The sequence below is a fragment of the Rhodnius prolixus genome, unplaced genomic scaffold, assembly GCF_049639745.1.
Source record: "Rhodnius prolixus isolate KJV_2025 unplaced genomic scaffold, Rpr scaffold_11, whole genome shotgun sequence".
NCBI classification, from domain to species: Eukaryota; Metazoa; Arthropoda; class Insecta; order Hemiptera; family Reduviidae; genus Rhodnius; species Rhodnius prolixus.
Window position 1 is genome coordinate 10,926,630 of NW_027411625.1, and position 18,659 is coordinate 10,945,288.

Sequence of the window (18,659 nt, forward strand, 5' to 3'; positions counted from 1 at the left end):
AATTTTTGTAGAGGCCTTTTCTTAGCCAAGTAGAATAGAATTAAGGGAGTGTACTGAATTCTTACTTGCCCTTTCTCCAAGAGCAAGTATTGAAACCGTATCAAATGTTTGAAATTGTTTTTTGGAAATATATACATCTTTGATTGAAGGGCTTCTGGTCTGGAAACGCAGTTTTTTAGGAAATGTATTTAAAATATAGTGTGTGTGGGAACCAGCATTGCTACTGCTCGTGAATGCTAACAAATTGATATATGGGTTGATTCGGTGATATAGTGGGAATGGAAGTGTTTATAAAAACACTGATAGTCCTTAAAGTCAACTCATCTCACCAAATTGGGAGTTACTTATTTATTTTTTAATTTAAGGCGCCTAAAGTTGCTTTTTCAAAGCACCTTCAGCCTCCGGACAGTGTTGCCTTTAAGAATAACACTTTCCACCTAAGGACAGTGAACTGTAAGAAGCTCTTAGAAACAGCTTTCTGAATTTAAAGGCCAGCTTCGAATCCGGGATTTTCGCGAGGGAATCAAGCATGTTAATCTTTGTGCCAATCTTTTCCCACTGGCAGTTTTTCTTCCGAAAGAGATAAGGTTTATTAACATCAGACACAAGTTTTGGTTGATAATGAGGTCTTACAAGAAATTAAGATACGATTAGTATGTTTAATTCTGTTAGACGGCCAATAAGTATCACTATGGCTTTAACAATTCCATAAAAAGCCGTCTAATAGAAAGTAGAACTAGCTGAAGATGTTCAAAACCGTTCCTGCTTATGGATCCGAAACCTGAACGCCTGAATAAGGCGGACGAACAGCTTTACGTCTTTGAAGGGTGAATTCTCCACAGAATTTACGTCCTATTCGCGAGGGAACTCAGTAAATGAAAGACCAACCAGAAATAGTATACAAATAAATATTTTGAACAACTGTCTATTGAGGCTAGGCAAGTTACGTTACTAGGATGAATTCCCAAGAAACCCCTTACTAACTGCCTCAGGAACTCCCAGATCAAATGAGAAAGGGCAAAGGCTCAGTCAGAAACAGCAAAAAGTGTAGCTTTGGGCCTAACCTATTCGGCTACGCAACTGAATAGTAGCTGCCAGAAATAAAAAAAGAATGGTGGAGATATATCGGGGTGCCCTGCATTAATGAGCAATGCCATTGGTGAGAAAGAAAACACATCCACAATCGTTTTTACGAATTATCTTATCTGGCTTCAAGGTCAGAAGATCACAAATTGCAAGCTAACGTTTGAACGCAAAATATAAGAAATCAATTTCTTTCCTCTTATCATTATCTGCACCCGGAATGGACCTGTCTGCTGTGGTACAGAAGAATTTTTATTTATTATAAAAAAGAATAATGCCAGATTGTAGACAAGGCACCCGTGCTGGTGGGAGTCTAGACCGAGGAGTAGTGCCGTTAGCCTAGAACTTGCCGAGACTAGTGAAATGGCTTGTAAGTAAGTAACTTTTATTTCGGGTCCAAAACCTTCAAAGACCGTAGGTGGAGATAGCGGATCCCCTGAATTATTGGGTCACAGTTAGGGATCCTCTGTAGAATGCTCACTACCGCCCGAGAAAACCACTACATCAGCTCAAACTAAATGCATGCTGGAGTACAGTCAGATAATGAAATAAATTATACACTTCCATATACTAAAATATACTCTTATAATAACGAAATTATAACAATAATTGAATCAGATTATATAGAGTTCATTTTAATATGAATTTGAGGGTGTAAATGCAGGCTTATATTTTTCTCGACTTGTCTATGACAATAATGTTCTGACAGCTTTTTTTTTTTTTGCATTTTATAAATAATTGAGAAATTGATTTAATTCAATGCCATAGACATAGCGTAAAAGAGGAACCCTTCACAGCCAATATTACCAAATGAAGTAAGTAAAGTTAACTTCATGTTTAGGAAGTTAATAGCCGAGTATTCCAGATGGGGACTAAGCGTTAGCAAAAAGAAAACTGAATACATGGTGTTCAATGCTCATCCCGTTCCGGTAGAGATAGACGGCTGGATGCTATATCCAAGTAAGGAATTTAAATATCTTGGGTACTGACTGTCATCTACAGGAACAAGTGAGACAGACATTGAACACAAAGTAAATAATGGCAAGAAAATTATGAATGCATTAAACGCGACCCTTTGGAGCAAGGAAATAGGAATACAAACAAAAAGGAAAATTTACCACTCATTTGTGGAAAGTGTAGCCACATACGCAGCAGAAAACTGGACGTTGTCCAGAAGAGCTGAAGGTAGCCTGTTAGCCCTGGAAATGGACTTTTGGAGGAGAAGTTGTGGTGTATCCAGGCTCCAGCGGATTCCCAACTCCGAAATTAGGGAGAAAGCCAAAGTCGAAAAGACCATTCTCTATACAATAGAGACAAAAAGACTGAAATGGTATGGCCACCTAATGCGGATGGATGAAGATCGCTGGCCCAGGAGAATCCACAGCTTCACTCCACAGGAAAGGAGGAAACGGGGCCGACCTAGGAAGCGGTGGATGGAGGGTGTGGAACAGGCGATGGCAGCGAGGGGATTGAGAGAGGGAGACTGGGAAGATAGAGAGCGCTGGCTATTGGGTATCGGGGATATGACCGTATAGGTTGTAAACTACCCGGGGGGGGGGGGGGAAAGTAAGTAAAGTAATCCCTGTTTCCAGGCAGGTTTAGCGTCCATCTACCAAATTAGGTGTTGTATATAGAGGCTCATACTCTACTTATAATAAATTACAAACAAATAAAAAGTAGCAAACAAATCAAGACTCTGACTGGGGATTGTACTTAAAACACTATACCAAACCTACCGTTTTTATTATAATATCCTTTGATATTAAAATAACATTGAAGCCAAGAATTTATAAAATCGACTGCAGTTTTATCAATATTACCGAGTGGAAACATAAATATTTTCAGGTTGTTGAAGCAATGATTTTGATAATAAATTTGAATTTCTTAGATTTTCCTTCTTTGGAGCCACTTACTGACACTACAAGAGAACACTAACCAGAAGCCGGCAGTAACTTAAAAAGGCTCCATTCGTCTAGTTGTTTATGCGCCTCAAATTAAAAAAATAGAAAATACGTTTGCTATTAGAGGGAAAATATCAACCATCATCAAATAATGGCGAAATTTACAGCCTGAATAATTTTCATATGATTCAGTGTAAAATCACTAAATACTTTAAATAGGACGATGATGTGACTCGCAAAATGTAAAAAACTGATTGAATAACTGCCGATTAGAAAAAATAAATAAATAACTGGTAGAAATCTATTAGGTTCCCATCTATTACAATACGATTCCACATTACTCTCTTGGTTTTATTATTGTAGTATTTTTTGCAATTCAATACCGAAAAACGCATTAAGATTGTCTAATGTATGAAAATTAAAGTATTTTACATTTTATTTTAATTAAATTGAAACAATGAAGTGGTTTATGTCCAGTTTAGGGGTTGATAGCCCCTTTGCGCCCGCAGGATGCTCACCTGTTTACTATGTCATTTGAAGTTGGTCATTAAGAGTACAGAGTACAGTTAGACATTTTGTAGTATTGGAAATGTCACACGCTGTCTAACTTACCAATAAATGGAAAACGTTTGATCAAAAAATGTCTTTGGAGCGAAAAAAAAAAGAGAAGTAAATAAAATAATTAGAGAAAAATATATTTGTTTTTACAGGACACAAAAGAAATGTTTTCACAAGAATGGCGCTTTGATTACATGGGCGGCTTGAGCTTTGTGCAACTCTCCGATACCCACAGCTGGCGGCCCGCTCGCTTCACGCCCACAGTAGCAAATCTGCAACCAAAAAAACGTCGCATTAATTAAAAAAAATAATAATAAAAATAAGAGATGGATGAATTCAAATTCGCCGACCACCCTCACCTTACAACCCACAAGATTTTCAAAGCGAGGCTTGCAGTAGCTCCAAGCTCCCATATTCCTGGGCTCCTCCTGGCTCCAGATAAACTCTAGATAGAAAACAGAGAAATCTGGCGAGTAAATTATATATTTTCTTTAAACTTGGTTCTCTTACTAAATAAGAAGTCCACTTGACTCATTGGATTTTCGGATTTTCTAATATTTTTTTTCACATGAACTCGCATGTGAAAGCAGACTCGTGACCGGGCGGTTACCAGAAAAAAGATTTCTATTTTAAGTGTGTATGGAAACCTCCTCGACCTCTTCACGCTAGGCATTCTATAAGACTGGCCGCTTACCTCAGCACTCCCATCAACCTCTAGTTTTCAGAGTCTCATACAGGGGCGAAAGTTAAAGGAAACGTAAGGCGTGTGATTCTGTGATGTATGAAAATGTAATTTTTTTATATTCGGATAGTACTGGTTTTTAGGACTAATTGTTTCATTCTAATTTCACTTAGTTTACTTCAGATCCTCTTTTCATCAAGTCTGATTTCAGTCTTGGTCAGTAAAGTGGTAAAGATTAAAGTAGGTACCACTGAAATAAATGAAAAAACTTTTCAAAAAAACCTTTTTTATGTTGAAATTATTAAATGCAAACTTTAAACTTTCTTCAAATGAACGTCTAGCGAAAAAAAAGCCTTTACCAACTTACCCTAGCAAAGAAAATGCAGGTTTTTCAATTTGAATACTTAACGGATGGACATGATTTTTTTTATGAGTGTTCAAATGATTTATTTCTAAAAGAGTAATTACAAACTTTATGTTTAGGTGGTCACTTAATCTACAGCTCTTTTTTACTTCCCTACAGGCAGTTGACTGCTAGATTCCCAGCGAGTACAGCAGTGTAAGAGAAGTTAGTGGCTACTATGGATCCTAGTGGCGGTTTACTTAATCGTAGTTCGTGTGCCACTATATTATACCTATCGTTACCCTTCTAAACAGTGTGGGGAAGGCCAGCTTACCGTGTTTTAGACACTGCCAGTACTAAAGCAAGAGCACAGTACTTGTACTTCGATTGTATAAGTGAAGTTGACCAAATTCACATTGTTGTAGCCACTAGAACGTACCAGTTCTGCTCTTAGTGAATCAGTACATGAGGTTTGGATGCTTGGGCTTTTGTAAACTGTCATATGAGGTCATTCTAAACCCGTCTTTCTGCCTTTTTTGCAAAGGTTTCAAAGTACTTGAATTTTTTTTTAATTAGTTAATAAAAAATTGGCTAATTTTTTTTTTACCTTTAGCGTGCAGACTAACCTCACCTTTAACGTTCTTATATTTAGCGATTTCCATGCGCAGCTGATGTACCGGAAATGGTGATAATTCTTCCAGACGGATTATGACTGTGTCTTGAGCGTTTATCTCGTCACGGTGATTTCTGAGCGCATAGTAATGCTTGCCGGACACAAAGATTATGCGTCTTATGCTAGAACTGGCTTCAACATTGTCCCCTGAAAAATAAATATCCAGGCAATAATGACTATGTATCTTGCTTTAATGAATGCCCTAACAAACATTATACAGTTTATAAACAGTTACTAAATAAGAAACAGCTAATATGCTAGTACTTTTACTTTCATATTAATGAAGTAGAGAAAAGCACTGTTTATAAATTGGCTTCTTGAGTGTAGTTCAAAAACATTTAGAGAGGATAATATGAGTAGTAAGCTTTGTTCAGTGCGTCCTCCACAATTATATTCAGCATTTGGAACACCAGTTGTAGAGAGTGGATCTTTGCACACCATTAACAAAAACTTTCAAATGAATTAGACGTGTTCCACATGCCTGCATTTCACGTCACTTTATGCACTTGTAAGCTAGATTGGTCTGTATTTTCAAAACCCAAGTGATTTTTGTTAAGTTTGCGCTAAAAAAAAAATGGATGTATTTCTACAATCCGAACAAGCAAAAACAATAGATCATGTCAATTTAAAGAGAACGATTTAAGAAAAGTATTGTTATATAATAAATTTTAGGCAGTTGTTGTTCTATCGAATAATTTCATGAGGACACGAACTCGGCTTAAACACCTTTCTGCTGCTAAAATAACTTCTTTGATTAACAGAATAGGAGTCCTCATTCTAAATACCTCGCAAAGCGATTCACGACACGTTAAACGTGTTCGGTAAAATAAGATTGGAATATTAAGCCTGTGACTCTACTCTTTTACTATCTGATTGATCTCATTTTAACTGGGACAACATTTAAAATAGGAAGCAGATAATAACATAGAAAGTGATGTAAGCCTGTTAGGTGACTATTGATTTGTAAGGTGAAAAACGCCCAACTTTTTTTAAATTCGTGTAATTGTGGATAGACCATGAGCACACCCACTTTTCCTTCACTACTTACCAATAACTGGTTGGAAGCTCGTACCCATCTCCATGTCATTCAACGAGGAAACAGCATCCGGTAAGCGGAGCAATATTTTCGGGGCAATTACCACTAAAGGTTTCCTGAAATTTCTGATCATCTGGAAAGTAAGAAGAATTACTGGTCAGTTGTGGAGTCAATAATAGCATCTAATATAAACACACACGAGTTTCTCTTACTAAAATTTTTACAATTCTAATTGTAAAGTAAGAGTAAAGTAATCGCCCATTTTTCAGGCGGAGCTTGAAGTCCAACAACCAATTAGGTGTCGTGGACGAGGGCGGAAGCTCATACTTTACTATAAACAATTTTTTCCAACAAATAAAAAGTAGTCATACGCGGGATTCGAATGGGTGATCTCCCATTTACGAAGCCACGCTCTTGAGGGGCGCCCAGAAAACAACTTAATCTAAACGGGTATTTTAAAGGTATGCCTTAACATCTTAGGTCCCTGAGAATCACCGAAAATGTTATATATAATAAAAGTGATAGATAATTTTGTTTAAATTTAAGTCGCGTCATCATATGACATCCGGAGTTTTTTCAGTGCTCTGCCAGCCTCCGTACATTGTTCTCGCCTTACAAACAGTTCAGCTGTTGAAGAGTAAAGGTCCTCAGAGAACCTCAGAAATTTGCATTTCCGAGGAAAATTCAATTTAATAGAGAAAGCTAAAAGAAACCAACCTGTCTACGGAGAAGATGAAAATACTGTGCAGGTGTTGTTGGATTCACGACATACATGTTGACCATATCTGAATCCGGTTTGGTTTCATTCGAATCGGAAAGCTGTAGGAATCGTTCAAGCCTTGCTGAACTATGTTCCGGTCCGGCGCCATCGTAACCATGAGGCAGCAACATCACAATCCCAGTGGAAAGACCCCACTTTGCTACATCAAGAGCAAATGGTCAAGGCTACTTGTGAGGCTGACTTATTTAGCTGAACTCTGTCAGCTGATTGATATAGGTTTAAATGAAGTCAATATAAATGTTTAAGCTCGTTTCATAAACATGCAAGATTCCATGTTTTCCAGTAGATCACAAGTCTATTAATCATCATCTGCAGCACTTTATGACGCTACTAAAATCAAATTATACAGATGATTTCATGTTTTTATATAAAGCCTGAAAGGCATTTACGAATTTTTTGACGTTCCTAATGTACAGAGTTTATTAAATAATGAATTTCTATCTGGTGAATCAAACGCAGCTTTAACATTAAAAATAATTATTTAAAAATGTTGAACTTCAAGTGACACTATGTTATAAATGAGGAAATGGATAATCCAGAACTAACCTTCCCCAGAAGATATATAGGTGTCGATCTGAATTTGAGCACCGTTGAAGAAATCGCCAAACTGTGCTTCCCAGATTACTAAGTTATATGGACTTACTGAGCTGAAGCCGTATTCAAATCCGAGTACAGCTTCTTCAGAAAGCAAACTGTTGGCTACCTGCAACATATTTTAATTAAGTGATTTAGCTTATTGTCAACGCTAGGAGGCATTGATGTCAATTACAAGAAGAATAGGGAGAGAAAAGTGAAGACTCCAAATAATGAAAGTGTTTCGGAGGGCTCAGTAAAAACTTGTATATTTTGGTTGCAGCTCAAATAGGCCCAGCTCTGAACCTCAGCAAGACCATTTTAGGCACTTCGTGGATATATTAGCCTATCCCTACCTCTAGTTTGCCGACCTGTTCAGGCGACAAGTGATTCAGTGGTACGTACACATCGTTGCTACTCTGGTCAATGATCATAAAATGGCGGTGCGAAAAAGTACCACGTCCAACGTCTTGTCCGCTGATCCTTGCATTGAAACCTGAAGCACCAAATACGTAGGGAGGTATCAGAAAATAAGTTAGTTGCGGCAAGGCAATAGGAATTGCAGAGTATTGTTTACCTTGGTACAGCAACGAACCAACCGCCAATGCCTCTGCGGTGCTCCAATCAATCGCTGCATTCTTGTTCAAGCGCTCAATACGTGCATTGATGTGAGCTTTCTTGAGGTTAGGGTGGATGGTCTGTGAACAAACAAATATATCGAAGACAAACTGGTTTGAGATACTTGGCAGCTTGACTCTCTTTTGGCAAATTTTCCTATCTCACATAAAAAACGAAAATTTATCAAGTCTTACTAAATAGTTTACTTACAAAGTGCGAGGGAAATCGGACAGAGTTGATGCCGATTTCTTTGAGGAGTTGTACATTGACTCCAGTGTCCCATTCTGTAACTGCCGTCTCACAGCTCTTGTAGTTCTTCCACCCATCGTATGGCCATTCACTTTCCTGCAAATTGGAAGTAAATATAAATATGAAGAATTAGCAAGTGAAATTCTTGCTCAGAGAAATGGCTGATTAAGTCACAAAATGAATAAAATCCAATCAAGATTACTTACATGAATCAATATTTTGTGACACAAACTTATACTTACAGTTGGTTTCAAATGTTCAATTTGCAACAGTTTCTGACTCAGGACACTACTGTAGTCAGTTTCTAGTTTATTGATCTCTTCAGCAGTGATTATACCTTTTGTTTTGAGACTTTCAGCATACAGATCTGGCACAGTACTGAAACAAGACATTTATAGGTTGTATATTAAAAAGATAGTTCTTTTTTTAAATTAAGAAAATTAATTTTAAACTATTTTTATTGTAACCAATGTATGTAACATACATAATTTTAAATAGATAATTTAATATTTGATATGATGAAACATATACCATGACAATAATCATATTTTGTATGAATTCAGTTCTGTTAAGTGCAAAAAAGCCGAAACGTTCCTGAAACTGACTGTTTTTGGATAAATAGATAATAGTGGAGACTATCTTAGGTTTTTTTTCTATATTTAAAAAGTTAGATCCAACGAAGCTAAAAGAAGTCTACATTGACAAGAAACAAAAATAAAATAAATCTATGATAAACTTTTTCTTTCTAATGGGAGTTGGTCGAATGAAAATCAGTCGAAGTCGAAGTTTATGGTGGGTCCCCGAAGAAACCTGAGTATTGATAAAGCGCCTATATGCGCACCTTACGATTTTTAGAAGGTTCCATATTTCAAATATATGGGGCCGTTTTAACCGTTAAGAATGAAATGAGTGTAGAAATAGAAGGCAGGTTAACAGAAAGGAATGGTTGTTTCTGGGCACTGCAGAAGGTGTTAAGTTTACGAAACTGTCTAGGGAGGCAAACTTGAGCGTCTACAAAAGCATATTGAGGCCAGTGGTTGCGTATGCCAGCGAAACATGGGTGTTAACCAAGGAGGATGAAAGACTGCTAAATGCTTGGAAAAAAAGAAGACCGAGGATTAGGTGGCTAGAGGAAGGCATTAGAAGTCTGAGAGTAAGGATATTCGGAGGCCTCGACTGGTCGCTCGGAGAGGGAAGTTACTTTCACATATTTGTGAGGCTCTCCTATAAAATGATAAATAATCAAATAACTCTGTACATCTGACATGACTCAGACAAAATTGAATGGGAAGAAGAGGACACTCCTTTCTGCCGCCCTTTCCTTCTCTCTGCATATCCTTTATTGCTCTCTTTTCTCTAAATAGCTCCTTGGCACTTCTAGTCATTCTTTGCATCGCAATTTTCCTAGCTTCATTTCTTTCACGTACGGCTCTTGCACTTTACTCGTCATAATAATTTCTAATAGCCTTTTTCGCTCTACCAGTGACTTCCTCTGCCGCAATAGTGACTGCTGATTTTATCCTATACCACTTTCTTTGTAAGCTGTCGTCCATTCCGCCTTTTCTTTCCAATAGCTGTGTTCAGAACTTCTCTCCTATGTGAAACTATCTTAACTCCTCTTCCAACTCTTTGCCTGACTGCTAATTTCTGTTTATATTCCACTTTCACCATAAAATGATCACTTCCGATATCTGCGCTTCTACAGCTCCGAACGTCCTTTATATCTGAAACATGCTCTGACTCCATCAAGACATGATCTATTTGATTTCTTGTTAGGCCATCCGGAGAAACCCAAGTTTCCTTATGAATCTCCATAAGTTGGAAACACGTATAAAAATGCCCTACTGGGAAGTTTTAATGACGGAACACGCTTAAATTTCTGGGAATAGTTTACGATTTCGTCTGTGGTGAAGGCAAATTGATGTATTCAAGCTATACCAGCATTCCGTGTTGAGCCAACTGCGGTCCAGGGCATCTTCCTAGTAGGCATTACCAGCCAAGCCTGTTTGAAAGGCCTCATTTCTTAAAGCCCCCCCAAAACTCAAGAATACTTACGATTTTTCGCGAATAACTTTGTACAATAATGGGTTGGTATAGGTTGGGTCGTCCATTTCGTTATGACCCCATCGCCGGTAACAGTTCAGATCGATAAATGCACTTTTACGAAATCGCCTCTGATATTCCACGGCGATTTTTGTTGCTCTTACGATTTCCTGCAAAAAAAAGAAAGAAAGAAGAAGAAGAAATCAGATGTAAATTTCTGCATAGGCACCTAAACCTGTATAGATTTGCGAGCCTCGTCTCCAACCGCTCGGCTATCGTGTGTATAGTGCACATAATTAGAATGGTAAAGTCTTTATTAGTGATTTTTACAAAAACTAAAAATGTTTAAATCTAAATTTATACAACTGAAATATTCATGCTCTAGTAGAACGTCTGAAGAGAAGTCAATGAAATGAATGAAATCTTTATTGCTTAAAAAGATAGACCTGTCTAACCCATAAATACAAAACTTATTACATGAGAAGACAAAAGAATAGAAAATAAAAATAAAAGACAACACAAGATCATCAACACTGTGAAGGCACGCTTACTTATTTGAATTGGAATTTTTTGCAAAGAATAAAACACGTAAAAATAAATAAGTTGTAATGGGCAAAAATTATTTTTTACTAACTATTAGTTGGGCTATTTAAGCTAACAACCTGTAAGTATTGATTAATTCTTCACCTTATTAAGAATTGCATCTAACTTTATTGTACAAACCAGGAAGCAATATTGATTAATATCAGAATCCGAGTTTCCCCCAATTACTGTACCAAAACAGCTTACAAATCATGATAAATCTCGTCACTATATCTAATAGTGGGAGAATTAAGACTCCTTTGTATGTACTTTAAATGATGCTTTGGAGTATATACAAAAGTTAGGGTAAGATTACTATCCAAATTGTTCAGTCACAGTTGAGTTGAATTTCAAAGAGGAGGTAATGTCTTTATTTAACACCAGCCGGCTAACTGCAAATTAATGCAAATTTAGTTTTTTCAGCCTACTCTCGGCCTTTCAATACCGCATTAACCTTCGCAAAGTTAGCATGTACTCTAATGTATCAATCACTCCAGTAATTCTTTTGTCATCAATTTTCAGATGCTCCCAATGAAGGGCACAAATGGTCCCCGCAGCTAAGAGATGCAATAAGAATTGGTCTTCCAAAAAGACCTTCTCTTCTACCAAAAAACATCATAAAAATTGTTGTTTTTTTAACTCGAAAAATGGTCTTTTTCTTTTTGTATTCACTCCAAGAGAAGTAAAAGGAACAAACTTACTTCTGGATAGTCGCCGTTGACGTGTATCACTGGCGCCGCGATCACCTTGGCGATGTCAGAGCAGTAGCGAGTGCCACGCGAACAGTGTGTAGGCGTGGTGAAGCCTAACTGGTTGTTGACGATCAGGTGTATGGCACCTCCAATGGTGAAGTGCGGAAGATGGGACATAAGAATAGTCTCCTGGGACACGCCTTGACCCATGATCGCTGCGTCCCCGTGGATCTAGGACAACAGTACATCAGTTGGGGAGCCACGGATATGGATTGTATATTTGGGGACAATTAGTGGTATACCTGCACGTTCACCACGTACTCTCCAGGTAAATGCTTGTCTCCGTAGAAACCATCCTTGAACTCTTGCTGCCAAGCTCTAGTTTGGCCCACAGATACTGGATGTGAAGCCTGCAAGTTTCAAATATTTAAAAAACTAATATTAACTTACCTAAAATGGAATGCGAAAGCCACTCAAAATTCCATTATTTTCATCAATATTTTTCACCTCAAGATGCGAAGGCGGCTTGGTCATGGAGACCATCAGGTTGTGACCGTCCAGATCCAGCTTGCAGTAGTGACCTAAAGTGAAAACAGGTTAGTCTTGGATAGCCAATGAGTTACACAAAGCTGTAAATTTTATAGAAACTTACACAAGTGACTGATAACATCGCCCAAGTACGGTGAACCTTCGGGAAATTCGGATTTCCCGTGTACTTTGCGAAATATTAACTCAGGCGGCATGCTCAACAGACCAGTAAGGATGTTCAGTCTCCCTCGGTGCTGGGCGCTGATTACCACTTTCCCCACGCCATCTAGGTAATAATTCAAGATGAACTTTTATACAGCGAAGCAAAGTTTTTAGCTCGCATAGCCTACCTCTCATCTTAACACCAACCTCTAGCCAAACCTCGAAAAAGTTCCAAGAAGAAAGCAATTTGCCCTTCGGCACCTTCACATCCGTATCGTTTCAATGTGACAAATTTGGTCGCCAGAAATCTGTCGAACACCTGCGACCTTAATAATTCCTTTAGAATCTCTTTTTTATATTCATCCGTTAAATTATAATTCTTACTAATATTCTCGAAATTCTCGTGGAACCATTCTCTCTCTTCGAGTTCCTATATAACAAAAACTATTTAGAACGATTCGATTATCTAAAAATTAACAAAAACCTTGAAATGCAAAGTTACAAAAATAACTAACCTCAAGATGTGAAAATTCGACTGCAATTTTATTGCAGTAGATATTTTCCAGGTGTTCTACGATTTGTTCGGCACTTGCGATCGCTAAATTATCGTTAGCTAACAGTCCGTTTACGTTGTATTTATCGTTTTTACTTAAACTGTAGCGTTCGAGACTTAATTCAGGAATATCTTGACTGTAGGGATCAAACAAATCAAGTACCGCTACAAGTGAGTACTTTTCAGGAGCTGCACGACTTATTTAAGCACATATATGTGTACATATAGATAATAATAAATATATATATTTGTATGTGTAGATAGATCGAAATATGAACGTTTTCCTAATAAACGCGTTGACAAATCCTTTTTTTATTTATCTCTAGACTGTGTAGACTGTCTCTGTGCATATTATGTCCAACTTCTATTCATTCATTGTTAAACTTATCTTCTATTCATCAACGATCTGACGCTAACATAAAAAGTTATTTCCTTCCTTTGTTTGCAGATGATTTAATTGTTTTTTTCTGTGACCTCTCATACTAGAACCTTAATTTTACAGAAGGCATTGAATGCATTCCTTAAATGTTGCTTGACAATCGTGGACGGAGGCTGTGAAACTGCCATTTGTAGAAAACCATCCCGTTTCTTTTACTTACATAAGAGCGCAAAATTAAAAAAAGAAATTTCTCAGATATTATCACATTTATCGTTTGCTTGATTTTAAGCTATGCAGATAGTGGGATTTATCTTCCACATTTTCGCGACTCTTGTAATTCACATTCGTACTATATTTACAATTCTCTCGTTGGACAGATTACACCTATGTAAACCGGAAACTATCTTACCAGTGTATATAGATGCTGTAGAGTCTGTGCAGCGACAATAGGGTTGTCTTTGGGATTAAAACTGATCCCACTAACTTGAAGTCATTAATTAATCTCTCACACTTTTTTTTTTAGGAAAAACGTATATCTCATATTTCTCGTCAGGCTCCTCAACTCTCATATCAAGGACCTCAAGGTTTTTTCCTTTATCTCCATTAGTGTTCTATTTTATAACATTAGGAATGTATATATTTAAAGTATAGTAACGCCTATTTGTATATACAAGTTCTGCAGCAACTGTATAAGTATTTGTGATTGGACTGCAATTGTTTGTTTTAAGATCCTTCGCCGGTCAGCATTTTTTCATCATGATCATTCTTGTTTTAGATACTACTACAAAAACTACACTCACGTTTAATGTACTCATCTATGGATAGTAATTTTCCTTCTGTAATAAATATATATTTATTAAGTTCGAATTTAAGTTTTTTTGATAGGAATCTACCAATTAGGTGTCGTGGACGGAGGCGGAAGCACATACACTAATATAAACAATTTTTTCTAACAAATAAAAAGTAGCCAAGTGCGGGATTCGAACTGGGATCTCCCACTTTCAAAGCCACGCTCATGACCACTAGATCAAGACGCCCCTAAAATTCATTAAAAATTACTTGATTCAGCATGATAATCTATTTTTTTCTGAAACTTGAACACGTTAACCGTTAATGGAGAACTTAGTGGTATAATATCATGCGAGACCATCTTCAGTCCTTCGATAGTTAACAAGTTGGACCAAGTCCAACTGCAGAACGGAGTCGCGACAGCTGGTACCATTTCCCACACTTCATATTATTCTGGCGAATTAGACGGCCAGTCGTCTCATCAAATAACTCAGTCTCATTTTTTCGCTTAATGCACTGTAATTTAATGTAGGTACTGAAATTTCTTCTTTTGGTGAGATAACAAGTTTCTGTGATTTTGAATCGGTTTACTAAACGAATGTGAGTATTGAGTCAACCGATAAATGCTTATTCGACGTACTTACTGCAGTAAGTTCGGTGCACCGAAGGAAATTCTCGCCCACGGCGAACAAGGCAGAATCATCTGCAAATTTTAACATCAGTTTGTTTTAGATGGAAGTTAGGTTATATTGTTCACAAAATAAGGCCTCGCTAAACTCCATTAGTACTGCTTCACCCTCTCTAAACTGGTTTCTATTTATTGTTGGACATGATGTGTATAGAGACTCTGCATAGTCTATGTTATTGTTTAGTTAGAAATAGGGACTTTGTTAACACCCTCAAGACTTTACTCTTGTTCTGTAAAATTTCTCTTTAGAACTGGTAAAATTGCTACAATAATGTGGTTCTAACTTACCTATCAATCTCAAAGATTACCGGGTTGATTTGAGATCTTTTATGGCCGTGTTGTCGGTATGCATTGATCAATTCGTAAATTTGTGAATTTTCTTTAGTCAATTTTAAATTGGATGTATATTCTGGAACGGTAAACAAAAATTTATTATAGTTCTAAGATTTATTCGTATAATCCCAATTTTTTGAGATAAAATAAAGTTCAAATGTTTACCAAATTTTAATTTGAAAAATATATATTAACCATCAAATTTGTATGTTTTCAGTTACATCTATCGTACCCAGCCCCCTCTAATGGTTTGGAAATGGTTGGAGCAGTTTTCAAAAAAAAAAAAAATAATCAAAATAATTTAAAGCCACACTACCTGAATAATTATTAAAATCTATTTTCGTAAAAGGAAGTTCAAAAAAAGCTATAAGACTTGAAGTAGAGATATACGGTTTTTAAACAAAAACTTTCAAGAAATTAACCCTTGCAGTCATGTGATTTTCTTCAAACTCAGAATTTTAGTAAACCCCTCCCCCAGAACTGCCCTAACATGAATTTTCCTGAAAAAAGTTCCAAACAAATGCTATAGCCCTTCATATGAGTGATTATTGCACAAGTTTAAGTAAATTAGCCCTTCTAATTCAACTTATCATTATAATGAAGCTACCCAACCTTTAAAAAAAAGTTCGAACTTGGAAGAAATCCTTGAAATGCAGTAAAAATCGTGTGAAGGTAATCGCTCGTACATACTACGATCGTGCAGATATTGGATATCATTTCGTAACAAAAATCTTCAGATTTCCTGATTAAGAAAAAATAGATTATAAAATTGGACGATGTGCGTGTCTGTCCATTAATGTGTGGATAAAAATTACTCAAAAACGAAAAATCACGCGCTGATCAAATTTGATATTTGATGTATGTGCATCTGTAAGACAGACAAAAAGCTTTTCGACAAAGTCAACCAACCTGTAGTGCATTACTGATTTGCTGACGGATAAAGATTTGTAAGGGTTTCTATTTCTCTTCCTTATTAGTGAGAGAAGGTATTGTAAACTTGCAGTTTTTGATTTTCAGTTCAGAAAACGGTCACTTTCTCTCTCTCTGTCCACCCTAAAAAAAAAAACTAAAAATCGCAAGAAGTTCAAATTTGACATTTCGCTCAGGTGATAACAGATTACGTCATAATAAGGTTTAAATCAAAATAGGCCCAACGGAAGTACCTCTTTACTAAATTAATTTCTACGTTTATCAGGATTATTAAAAAAGTCCCCTTTTTTCTTTAATCACGGTTTACTATCTGCATATATGTTTGTCTATAACTTTTATTAAAACTGTCCAGTAGGACAGTTGTGTAAGGGTTGATCGTCAAAAACTGCATGAAAAAGCTTAACGTTGAAAAACACCCAACTTTGACAATTTCTTTCTCTTTTTCTATAAAAGATAAAATTCTCAAATTTTTTTTAAAATGTAGGGCAGATCCTCCTTTATAACTGGAATTTTTTGTAACAACATATATTAAATAGTTTTAGAAAAATACGTTGCTGAAAATGGACAAAAACGGATTTTCAAAAATTGGTCTTCTTCTTGTTGTTGTTGTTGTTACCTTTTTTGTCAACAACGTAGCACCCAAACGCGTGAACCGATTTTCATGAATGAGGTGTCATTCGAATCGGAATTTTATGTAGATGGGCCTTTTGGGGGTCTCGACGCTGTACATCGAATAGGAGAGGAGTTAGCACCACATATGTGACGCCCCTTCCAAAAATATTATTATTAATAACTCAGTAAAACTTTACCCGATTGTGCTGAAATTTGGCAGGTTAAAAAAATTAGGGCTCCCCTAATACAGATAAAATATAAACAAAATCTATCAAGTAGTTTTTAAGATATCTGAAGTTAAAGTGTTCACTTGATACAACGAAAAAAACATTAACCGTAAATATCTCGTTTTCTGCACGATAGATTTTAACAAAAATTTACACAATTACAGACAATAGTAGTCTACATAAACCGATAAAATATGAACAAAATCTATCAAGTAGTTTTTAAGATATTTGAAGTTAAATTTTTCACTTTATAGAACAGAAACAAATTTAACCGTAAATATCTCGTTTTCTGCTAGATAGATTTTTTCTAAAATTTACACAATTACAGACAATAGTAGTCTCCATATACAGATAAAATATAAGCAAAATCTATCGAGTAGTTTTCGAGATATATGAAGTTAACATTTTCACGTTTTAGGACGGAAACAAATTTTAACTCTAAATATCTCGTTTTCTTCTAAATAGATTTTTACTGAAATTTACACAATTATAGACAATAGTAGCCTCCATACACAGATAAAATATAAACAAAATCTATTAAGTAGTTTTCGATATATTTGAAGTTAAAGTTTTCACTTTATAGAACAAAAACAAACAACCCTAAATATCTCGTTTTCTGCTCGATAGATTATTACTAAAACTTACACAATTATAGACAATAGTAGTCTCCATATACACGTAAAATATAAACAAAATCTATCGAGTAGTTTTCGAGATATTTGAAGTTAAAGTTTTTATAGAACGGAACCAAATTTTAACTATAAATATCTCGTTTTCTGCTCGATAGATTTTTACTAAAACATACACAATTACAGACAATAGTAGTCTCCATATACCGATAAAATATGAACAAAATCTATCAAGTAGTTTTTAAGATATTTGAAGTTAAAGTTTTCACTTTATAGAACGGAAACAAACTTTAACCGTAAATGTCTCGTTTTCTGCTCGATAGATTTTTACTAAAACTTACACAATTATAGACAATACACAGATAAAATATAAGCAAAATCTATTGAGTAGTTTTCGATATATTTGAAGTTAAGGTTTTCACTTTATAGGACAAAAACAAACATTAACCCTAAATATCTCGTTTTCTGCTCGATAGATTTTTACTAAAACTTACACAATTATAGACAATAGTAGTCTCCATATACAAGTAAAATATAAACAAAATCTATTAAGTAGTTTTCGATATATTTGAAGTTAAAGTTTTCACTTTATAGAACAAAAACAAACAACCCTAAATATCTCGTTTTCTGCTCGATAGATTATTACTAAAACTTACACAATTATAGACAATAGTAGTCTCCATATACACGTAAAATATAAACAAAATCTATCGAGTAGTTTTCGAGATATTTGAAGTTAAAGTTTTTATAGAACGGAACCAAATTTTAACTATAAATATCTCGTTTTCTGCTCGATAGATTTTTACTAAAACATACACAATTACAGACAATAGTAGTCTCCATATACCGATAAAATATGAACAAAATCTATCAAGTAGTTTTTAAGATATTTGAAGTTAAAGTTTTCACTTTATAGAACGGAAACAAACTTTAACCGTAAATGTCTCGTTTTCTGCTCGATAGATTTTTACTAAAACTTACACAATTATAGACAATACACAGATAAAATATAAGC

The 18,659-nt window shown here is 35.8% G+C and overlaps 2 protein-coding genes across 3 annotated transcripts in view; one reads left to right on the plus strand and one right to left on the minus strand.

Moving 5' to 3' along the window:
* Positions 1-2,135: 2,135 nt before the first annotated feature.
* LOC141459398 (uncharacterized) lies at positions 2,136-2,618 on the plus strand. The gene has a single exon (XM_074138442.1). It carries the CDS (start codon positions 2,136-2,138, stop codon positions 2,616-2,618), a length of 483 nt encoding a protein of 160 aa, XP_073994543.1.
* Positions 2,619-3,654: 1,036 nt separating this feature from the next.
* The window catches only part of LOC141459541 (2-oxoadipate dehydrogenase complex component E1), a 28,387-nt gene continuing 13,382 nt past the window's right edge, over positions 3,655-18,659 (minus strand). Inside the window, exons 2-19 of one of the 2 annotated variants that reach the window (XM_074138744.1) lie at positions 15,202-15,322; positions 13,020-13,194; positions 12,712-12,934; positions 12,467-12,628; positions 12,322-12,395; positions 12,117-12,224; positions 11,824-12,045; positions 10,553-10,710; positions 8,740-8,875; positions 8,459-8,593; positions 8,208-8,328; positions 7,987-8,126; positions 7,604-7,760; positions 6,994-7,196; positions 6,289-6,409; positions 5,199-5,387; positions 3,902-3,987; positions 3,655-3,814 (exon numbers count right to left, since the gene is read on the minus strand). In XM_074138744.1, coding sequence (XP_073994845.1) covers positions 3,713-3,814; positions 3,902-3,987; positions 5,199-5,387; positions 6,289-6,409; positions 6,994-7,196; positions 7,604-7,760; positions 7,987-8,126; positions 8,208-8,328; positions 8,459-8,593; positions 8,740-8,875; positions 10,553-10,710; positions 11,824-12,045; positions 12,117-12,224; positions 12,322-12,395; positions 12,467-12,628; positions 12,712-12,934; positions 13,020-13,194; positions 15,202-15,322 — 2,633 coding nt within the window. In that variant the 3' untranslated portion in view covers positions 3,655-3,712. Of the gene's footprint in view, positions 3,815-3,901; positions 3,988-5,193; positions 5,388-6,288; positions 6,410-6,993; positions 7,197-7,603; positions 7,761-7,986; positions 8,127-8,207; positions 8,329-8,458; positions 8,594-8,739; positions 8,876-10,552; positions 10,711-11,823; positions 12,046-12,116; positions 12,225-12,321; positions 12,396-12,466; positions 12,629-12,711; positions 12,935-13,019; positions 13,195-15,201; positions 15,323-18,659 lie in introns of both variants that reach the window. The other variant, XM_074138745.1, reaches the window with a different exon arrangement.

Excerpts from the sequence above, each read along its gene's own strand:
- LOC141459398 (XM_074138442.1), top strand. The coding sequence starts at position 2,136 with ATGAATGCATTAAACGCGACCCTTTGGAGCAAGGAAATAGGAATACAA.